The 10,397-nt window shown below is 37.4% G+C and overlaps 1 protein-coding gene across 1 annotated transcript; it reads right to left on the reverse strand.

Moving 5' to 3' along the window:
* Positions 1-552: 552 nt before the first annotated feature.
* LOC110885223 (pyruvate kinase, cytosolic isozyme) lies at positions 553-4,009 on the reverse strand. Its single transcript, XM_022132911.2, has 4 exons — positions 3,782-4,009; positions 3,391-3,661; positions 2,108-2,569; positions 553-1,551 (listed from the first exon to the last, which is right to left on the reverse strand). Exons 2-4 carry the CDS (start codon positions 3,646-3,648, stop codon positions 730-732), a joined length of 1,542 nt encoding a protein of 513 aa, XP_021988603.1. The 5' UTR covers positions 3,649-3,661; positions 3,782-4,009; the 3' UTR covers positions 553-729.
* Between the last annotated feature and the right edge of the window lie 6,388 nt (positions 4,010-10,397).

The following is a 10,397-nucleotide window of genomic DNA, read 5'->3' on the forward strand; positions in this document are numbered from 1 at the left end:
AGTATGTAATCAGACAATGTTGACATTTAAGCACATAATTGCAGTCATTAAATATTAATTAAAGTGTACGAAAATTACCGATTTGATGCCAGTTGTCACAAATTGAAGCTTCTGCTGAATATAAAGTGGGAAACCTAAGTCTAAACCCTAGCAATTAGGGGTGAAAACGTGTTCAGCACAAATGAAACTCCTTAACACGTGGAATACCATAACCCTAGATGAGTGTCAAGATGGTGTATTTGATGAAGTGTAATCTCTCAACACGTGGAGAGCAATGACCTCTAATGAGTGTCCGGAACTCTTATCAAAGTGTCAAGACTTTAAAAGTCAAGAAACTTTTGGGGCAACTATAAAAGGCTCAAAAGTACAGAGAAGGAATGCAATAAACTCAAGAAATGAACTATTTTTGACACTTCAAATTGTAATGTAATGATATATAATATATATAATTCATGAGGAAAATCCTCTATAGGTAACGAAATCCAATTCTTTACTAAAGTAAGAGAAACTTATTTTATTACTTTTTTAGCATTAGTATTATTACTAGATACATTCTTTGAAAGACGTCTCTTTATTAATCTTAATTAAAGATACAACTGCTCTAATAACCTTTATTACCAACGTATATCCTTAAGCAAACAATAGAGCATATGACAAAAAAAAAACCCGAGCATAAGGTGCACAATGCACATGTGAACCTAAACCGATATGACAAAACAAAATAAGTAGTTATAAAAGTCGGTTAACAATGCAAATCTTGATGACCGAGGCGCCACCGATGCGGTGTAGCACCACAACCGAGTCACCAGGCTTGCACAGCCCTTTCCTAGTTGCCGATTGCAAAGCGGCTTCCAAAATCTCTTCAGTTGACTCTGCATCTGTAGCTTTAGCAGATCCCTCAGCAAGAATGGGAATTAATCCTCTGTATACAAGACTATGCCTAGCTGGCGCTTCATCACTACACGACCAACCAAATAAATCGGTATCTAAAACAGGAACCACGACCGACAAGATAGGGACCGCTGGTCTGTACTTTGCCACCAACTTGGCAGTGGTTCCACCCCTGGTTAGCACCACTATCAGCTTCGCTTTAGCCTTGTTAGCTGTTCTAACAGCGGTTGATGCAAGAGATTCCAATGGGCTCATTGGTAAAGGGGTAGACTTTATTCTCTCTTTAAAGATGACCCCATAATTCAGAGATGATTCCGCTTCTATGCAAATCCGAGCCATTGTTTTCACAGCGATCTCCGGGTATGCTCCGGCTGCACTTTCTCCACTAAGCATGACACAGTCTGTGCCATCGAGGACCGCATTGGCGACATCTGTGGCCTCCGCACGGGTGGGCCGGGGTGATTTGATCATGGATTCGAGCATTTGTGTGGCTGTCACAACCGGTTTTCCAGCAAGATTGCATTTATAAATCATCATTTTTTGTGCCAAGAAGATTTTCTCAACTGGGATTTCCATTCCTAGATCTCCACGAGCAATCATGAACGAGTCAGTCTCACGTAAAATCTCATCAAAATTGACCACTCCTTCTTGGTTCTCAACCTACATAAACAAAATTAGCAAAGTAGATAAACATACATATACTCGTTTAGGCATTCATTTCAGAATCAAAAATATGTTCAGAAATACGGTCATTTCATATAATATATTTCTTTGTACTGCTTTTGTATGTGATACTTACCTAACTGCTACATTTTTCTATCCCATGGCTATAATTATCTTCTATGTATTATATGGTTCTCGCAGTTCCCAACATATTAGTGGCTCCGAATTGAACTTGACCATTATAGTCATACATCATCATCATCATCATCATCATTATCATACTCAGTAAATCCCACCAATAGCAAAGCTAAGGTAGAGTCTGAGAAGTGTAAGATGTAGACAGCCTTACCTCTACCTCCTAGGAATAGAGAGGCTGCTTCTAGTGAGACCCCGGCTCGATAGTAGTTTTGCATCAAGCCTTAGACATAAGGCACATAACACTCGGCAATTGAGACACTGCGGATTAGTGCATGTACCCCTTGTCTTTCGGCTATCAACGCCACCACATTTTCATAAAACATCAACAAATATATAGTGAGTTTGAAGAACATACCTTAGACATCAACTGTATTCTCTTGGCATGAGGGCCAAGAACCTTGCGTACATTAACAAGATCCGAGCCTTTTCGAACAAACGAAAGCGCAATCATATCAATGTTGTTAGGGACACCCCATCCAAGGATATCTTCTTTGTCCTTCTCCGTGAGTGTTGGAAGATCAACTATGACACCTGGAAGATTCACGTTTTTCCGCTCGCCTAGCATGGCTGTATTCTCACAGCGACAACGGACGGTCCCAGCCGCCTGATCACATGAAATGACCGTTAGAGTTATGGTCCCGTCAGAACACAGGATGGTGTTGCCGGGCTTTAAGTCAACGGGTAGTTTCTTGTAGCTCATGGAGATCATGTCCTCATTACCCTTGATGGTGTAATTGGTGGTTATAGTGATCTCTTGACCTTCTTTCAGTTGAATAGGTTTCTCATCCTTTAGAAAACCAGTTCGAATCTCGGGGCCCTGAAAGAAGGAGTTAGTTGCATTCTTTAACTTTTAAGTAACAAAATTTGGTAGGATTCTTGTGTTGGGTGATAACAAAGATCATCACAAAAATAGAATCTAACCATACTTAAAAGATGATCAAATAGACATTTAACAAGTGTAAATTATCATAATAATCAATGACTTTTAATTTTTCACTACTAGACATTGAATAAATGGATCATTTAAAAAAAACACACATGGGATTCTTTTGGCTCCGAGTACGCCATACACGAGCCATGTCAACAACAAACATGTCACTTACATCTTTGGGAGTAACACGCCGACAAGAGTAAAAATAGATCTAAAGTGGGTATTACGCCACCTGCGTATTACCCACTTGCCACTTGGTAATTAGTTTTTTTTTGTTGGCCGGCGTATTACTCCCAAAGAGTTCCCGCCGCGTATTAACCCCAAGATATGGCACAGTTTTAGGTTATCTACATGGAACGGTTTTAGGAGTTCAAGTGGACAACGTGTGGTGCACTAAGTGCCCAAACAAGGGCGTAGCTTTGTGGGGGCGGGAGGGGGCTGCGGACCCCCCGAACTTTCCACTCAGCAGTGGAAAGTATGTAGTTTACATATAGAAATTTTTAGGTATATACGTTTTTTAACCCCGTTTTTATAGAAATTTTTGGTATATACGTATTCAACATAAGTTTGACTAGTTAAATGTTTATTTAAGACCGTGGGCCAGATCGGTTTTCGATCGGTCCGTTCATGCTAGGCCTAGTTTTGTACAGCCCTAAACTCTATAACATTTGCAAGACAAATTTGATAGAAGAGGGTGAAAGAGTGACCTTGGTATCAAGCATGACGGCACACAAGATCTGAGTATTTTGCATTGCTATATTGAGATTGTTCAATGTCTGTTGATGGTAATCGTGGGTCCCATGTGAGAAATTAAACCTGGCAACATTCATACCAGCTCTTAGAAGCTTCTCACACATTGCTACTGACCTAGAAGCCGGCCCAAGCGTGCATACAATCTTTGTCTTTGGAATACGCCCATCGTTTGGAAGCTCTTTCAAGATTCCTTCAATGTCTATATTTGACATTTTAACTTCTAAACTAAAAAAAATTAAAAAAAAAAAAAAATATAGCGGTGAGAAACATATTTAAAAAAGTTTCAATAAGGTGTTAAAATGAAACAAGTAAATGATAAATAATAAATAGAATAATATAACTCACTTAATAATCAGCAAGAATTCTTGAAGCTAAACAGGAGGTTTGAGAGGAAAAAAGAAATGATGATGAAGAGGGAATTACAGGTTTGGAGGTAAATGGTGTGGGTTGAGTAAAGAAGGTGCAATATGTTTAAGTACCGGGTGACCGATGCGTGGAAGATACGAGGTGCCGGTCTTCATGTTAGTAGTCAATATTTCACCGAGGCGCCTGTGGTTTTTGAATATAAGACACATCCGCTCTTGTAATTGAATGCCTAGATTGTTTCTTACTTTAATAATTCTAATCAAGAGTTAATAGCGAAAATGTCCCTGAGGTTTGCTCACTTTTGCCACTTTAGTTCAAAATCCAAATTTTTTAAATCTGGGTTCCTGAGGTTTGCATTTTGTTTTCATTTTAGTCCAAATTTCAAAAAAGTCTAATTTTGTCATATTTCTTACTGAATTTTGTCTTCTTCCTCATTTCTTATAAGGGCAAAATTGTCATTATACATTATTATAAACTGATTTATATTAATAAAAATGAAAAAAAGCCCCAAACAACTATAAAAACCCTAATCAATTCTGTCTTTCACTCTCACCTTTCCCCATCATCTTCTTCCTCAGACCACCATTTTCAACCGATGGCAGCATCAAATCGCCACTTCGTCACACCACAATACCGCTTCATCTCCGGCAAACTAAACAATTCTGTCACATCTGATCCAATGTTCGAATTCGAACTCAACGAATCAGACGTCTGGAACAACAACGTCTCCATCTCACTGGAGTTACGTAAACCGGTGCCGTCTCCACGGATCTCAAAGAGATCTTCGTCTGTTGGTGTAAACCGAAAACCGGTCGGAGGAACTCCGGCGTCGGTGCCGGTGAGTGTGCCGGACTGGTCAAAGATACTGAAAGAGGATTATACGGAGAATCGGAGGAGAGATAGTGAGGATGATGATTTAGATGATGATTATAACTCCAGTGAAGAGTGGGGGAAGGTGAGAGTGAGGAAGAAGATGATGGGGGAAGGTGAGAGTGAAAGACATAATTGATTAGGGTTTTTAAAGTTGTTGAGGCTTTTTTTCCATTATTATTATTATTATTTTTATATAAATCAGTTTATAATAATGTATAATGACAATTTTGTCCTTATGAGAAATGAGAATGAACACAAAATTCAGTAAGAAATCCGACAAAATTAAATTTTTTGGAAATTTGGACTAAAATGGCAACAAAATGCAAAACTCAAGGACCCAGATTTAAAAAATTTGGATTTTGGACTAAAGTGTCAAAAGTGAGCAAACATCAAAGACCATTTTGGCTATTAACTCTCTAATCAATTAGTAACTTAAAAGTAACTAAATGATATAAAATTAAGATATGCTAAATTATATGTCACATCAATTATTTTAATTGGTAGAGTTATGTAGTTTAATATTTTCAAGCTACCCAAAACAATCAACAACACAATTCACCAATTTAAATTTATAAATACTCATAGAAAGGTTTTTAATAAACGTGGAGTCAAATGTAGCGTTCAACAGAAAACCTAAACCATTTGAGTTAACAAAAGTGAAAAGTAAATAGCTAATGTTCTAGAAATCGGAACCCAAGGAATTTGGTTCAGTGTTCTAGAGGTCGGCTAGTAAAATACAATTTGCTTTCACTAATTTTATATATTAATATGAACTCAAGGTAAATAGTAACTTAAAGTTTTAATAATATTATATTATATTTATTTTGATTTATTCTAATTTGATTTGTTTTCCTAATTGAAAATGAATAGTAATTTATTTATTTTTATCGTAAAGTACCAATAATAATATTAAAAAACACATATTTTTTGTATCATAAACTATACGAGTATTTGATACCTCACTAACCGAACCGATTTCAATCGAACAACATTGGTACTAACATCGGCAGTATTGGAACCAATATTCTTTTTATGGTTTTCAATTGATATAAAATATGTATCATTTTCAGCATATCACGACTTTATCTTTTTAGATTTCTCTTTTAGCTGCTGTAGTGAATCTCGGTACTGAAACAAGGCGAACCGATACTAATTGAGTTCCCGCCGCATACCACGGGAGAAAACCACTAGTTATTATTAAATGGTATGAAGTAGAGGGGTGTATAGAGTTTTTCCGTTTTAACCAAAAAATGATTTTATCTTATTTACACATAGCCTAAGTTACAAATATTACGGCTAAGTTACAAATATTAAAGCATGTAGTAGTTTTTGTGTCAATGAGGTAGTGGTAAAGTGATTGAGAAAAGATTTGGTGTTCCTTGTGACCCAAGTCCCCATTAGGTTTTGCGGCATCCAGGTGAAGGCCGAATACGGGTGGCGTTGGTTCGTCTTGGATGGGAGGCGACGTTTTACCGATTATTCCACTGTCGTGCCTTCGGGCGAGTGGAGGTCGGGTTTCCGCACATCTGGGAAAGCCAAGGAGCTGGCGGCGATCGAGTATTCGACTTTGACCACAACGTCCGGTGTTACGGTGATTGAAATTTTAGTAGTTTTGGTTAATGCATATCAATATTCCACCATGTGTCTAGCACGTATCATTCACGACAATGATAAGAATATCGTACACTCAACTAATGCATTAGTTTGGAATCATATACTATGTCCCTTTAAAAAATTTACAATAAGTGCCCCTTTATTTTATTTAAATTACCACTCAAACCCTAGACTTTTTCAAATACTTTTTGTTTTGATATTTTCGGCCAGTTGACAAGTATCGGGTTAAGTTATTCTAAAAAGACTGTTATTTATAAGAAGTGTAAGAATGATTTATAGAGTGACAAGTGTCCAATAAAACCTAAACCCACTACACCACCACCCAAAATCAAAACACCCACCCCCAGCCCACCACCATCCAAAAACCTACCCCCCCCCCCCCCCGGCAAAAAAAAAAAAAAACTATACCTTACCAAAAAAAAACCCATCAAAAAACCTAACCCCCCCCCCTCCCAAAAGGAAAAAAAAAAAAAAAACTAACCCTCCACCCCACCCCACCCCAACCCCCACCCCCCATAAACCTAAAAAAACCGAACAACCCCCCCCCCTCCCCCTCCAAAAAAAAATCCTAAACACCCACCACCACTCAAAAACCTAACCCCCCCCCCTCCACACCTCCTCTCGACAAAAAAAAAAAAAATGGGGAGGGGGTGATAGGGGGTTAGGTTTTTGGGTGGTGGTGGGTGTTTAGGTTTTTTTTTTTTTTTTTTTTTTGTAGTGTGTTTTTTTAGAAGCCTTTGTACCCTTCTTACAATAAGGAGCCTTTGTATTTGATCATAATCCGACAAGTATCATATTCATAAGTTATCATTTTTATAACACCTAAAATATGTATTTTATAAAATTCGAAACATATTGTTACTACGTTTTTCTTTTTATCTACGTTTCAGTATAAGTTTATTTTAAAACAAAGTTGCGTTTGACAATGTATAAATCATCTAAGAACCTATGTGTATGTCCTTAAAGTTGTACATATATTCGATGTCAATTTTTTTCAGTGGCGGAGCCACACTTTGAACAACGGCGTCGTCCGACACCATTGAATTTTCTGTAGCAAATAAAACGTATAATAGGAAAAATTTGAGCGACACCATTGTTTTTTTACGAGCGACACCATTGTCTTTTTACAAACGACACCATTGTTTTGTTTTCTTCTAAAAGAATTACATAATAAACAAATTTATATTTCAAAAATTAAGCCCAGTTACTTGAATTTAATTTGTATACTTTAAATCATTAAAGGTCCATGCTTAATTTTTATTTTTTCTAATCCAGTAAGCATTATCGCCCCATGTCTAATTGGTTTTGTTTCAATTGTTTAACCTAACATGATGTTTGATGATCATATGCATGCACTTGTTTGTTATAATGAAAAAGATGTTTTTTTGCAAGTTGTCATTGAAAACATTATGATTGTTTTCAAAACATGAAAATGTGTATAGAGCAACTATTAAACGTATCTTTTATATATTTTAGATGACTTCGTAATTTTATTGTGTTGTTATTCTATGACATTGTACTTTTACTGTGATATTTGCTTTTATTATGTGATTTGACCCGACTAGATCCGAACCGATCCAAAAAGTTCGACTCCGGGTTACTATAAACAGGGGTATCCATAAAAAAAGACACCATAGGAAAAAATTTCTGGCTCCGCCACTGATTTTTTCTATGGTACAACCCTTGTCGCATGCAACGCTAGGGATAAATTCATGTAAAGGTGCTTTTCGATTAAATGACAGAAATAACTCTTATTATATATATATATATATATAGGATAATGCTTAGTAAGAAACCCTATATTCTTAGAAAACTTAGCAAACTATAATAGTGGCCATCATTTAGCCACGTAGCCCTCCCACACTTCTTGTTACTTTTTGCTTCAAGGTTATATATGTAATTTCGGTTAGGCAAGATATTATCCCCCATTTGAATTGACATCAGCATTTAATGCACATCAACTCATTTGTACAATGCACCCACCCCCATATTTCTTTTACAATTTCTCATTTTATATATTCTTCAACAGAAGTACATAGTCATCTTCTACTCCCCTGTTCATTTCTCCATTAATATCCATGGAGACAAATCCACCAACCTCAGAATTAATGTCGCCGGTCCATAGTTTCCCCAACCGGTTCTTTTGCAGCGACTTCCAAAATGATGAGGAATTTAATGCTCCAGGTTTGTCCATATATGTAATTTAACTGTTCTCGAAGTTCTGTTTTTTTTTTTTTGTCTTTTACAACTTTTTAATCTAATAATCCAAACTATACTGCATGGCCATGTTCACTTGTTTCATTCGAAGCTTCTGTATATACTTATATGCATGTTGATTGTTCTCGGTCATCTGAAGCCCTGTTAGATCCCCGGATGTTGTGATATCCAACAATTTCATGAACAGCGCGTTTAATGATGACCAGGTTATGGATAATGAAGAAGGTTTGTTTTTTCTATACACTGGTTTTGTTTTTTTCTTCCCCAGATATGGCATTGTTCAAACATATTCCACAATGTTCACATGTAGCATCCCAAGATTCCCATATGCAGGCCATGACTGTTGCTGTTTCTGGATCATCTCATGGTCCTTCTATGTTTGCTGAATCATCACGCGGCCAGTTAGACGGTTGTACAATGCACAATGGGAGCCCACTTTATTCTCATATCACAGATTTCTAACCTTTTGTCATGCCATGTATAGCAGATTCCTAACCTTTTTCGTTTTACGATGCAGGGCCATCGAATCCATACTTTGTTTTTGATACCCCTCAGGGAACCCGTTACTGGATTCCTAACGTCGCTGATAAGTTCATACCAGTGTGTGGGAAATCTTATCCAACTTTTGCGGATGTTCTTTCCATGTATGAACTTTATGCGTTTGAAGCAGGTTTTTCTGTAAAAAAAGGGCAAACTAAAGTCTAGAATGGAATTCCCACACACAAGTATCTTCGATGCTCAAAATATGGAAAACCACAACCAAAGAGGACTTTTGACACCCTAGATGAATCTTCTGTTAAGCACCGGAGGACCAACTTCACGTGGTGTGACTGTAAGGCAAGCATACTTGTCTCGATCTCGAATGATTCATACACAGTTCTGAGTTTCAATGATATTCATAATCATGAACTTGTTGAGAGTTACAACCATGATCTTAGCAAGATATCACGGAAGTTGTCATTCTCCACGAAACAATTCATTCACAATATGAGTCTAAACCGCATCGGACCAATGAGAGCTTATAGATATCTTGTAGCTTTAAAAGGAGGGCATCACAATGTCAATGGGACTCCGGTGGATTTTAAAAACTTTAGCCACCAGTTGCGAATTTTTATTGGTGAACGCGACGCACAAGTTTTCCTTGAACGCCTGCGTGAGCGTTTTGACAACCTACCCAACTTCTATTTTGATTACACTGTATCAAATGGAAAGTTGTCTTCTGTATTCTGGGCTGATGAGATTTCAAAGCTAAACTACAAAGCTTTTGGCGATGTCCTCGCGTTTGACGCAACTTACAGCACAAACAGGTTAGTCCCCCCCCCCCCATTAACATGTGTTAGGCCTGATCCCCATGTATACAACCTTAACCCCAAAAAGTTTTACATATTGTTAACATCAAATCAATTTTTTGTTCATAGGTACAAGATGGTATTTGTGCCATTCACGGGTGTGGATCATCATTTCCAATGTGTTACATTTGGAGCGGGTTTGATATCAACCGAGTCCATTGAATCTTATGTGTGGTTGCTTAAGGCTTTCTTGAAGGCACACGGTACTCAACCAAATCTCGTGCTGAATGATCAAGACCCATCCATGCTACAAGCTGTTCCTATGTTCTTTACCGAATCACGACACCGTCTATGCATGTGACATATAATGAAAAAACTACCCTCCAAGGTTAGCTTAATTTGTTAGCCCTTAACATGTGTTATTCAACATAACACAATTTTTATATGTCTTCTCAAACTGTTTTAATCTAACTCGTGTTAGTAACTATTAACTTTTTCAGATCTCTGCCGACGTGCTCGATAACACTGATCTTCGGTCCTGCATTCACCGGTTGGTTTGGAATGTTTATATCAAACCTGAAACGTTTGAGTCCCGCTGGAAT

The sequence above is a fragment of the Helianthus annuus genome, chromosome 10 (assembly GCF_002127325.2).
Source record: "Helianthus annuus cultivar XRQ/B chromosome 10, HanXRQr2.0-SUNRISE, whole genome shotgun sequence".
NCBI lineage: Eukaryota > Viridiplantae > Streptophyta > Magnoliopsida > Asterales > Asteraceae > Helianthus > Helianthus annuus.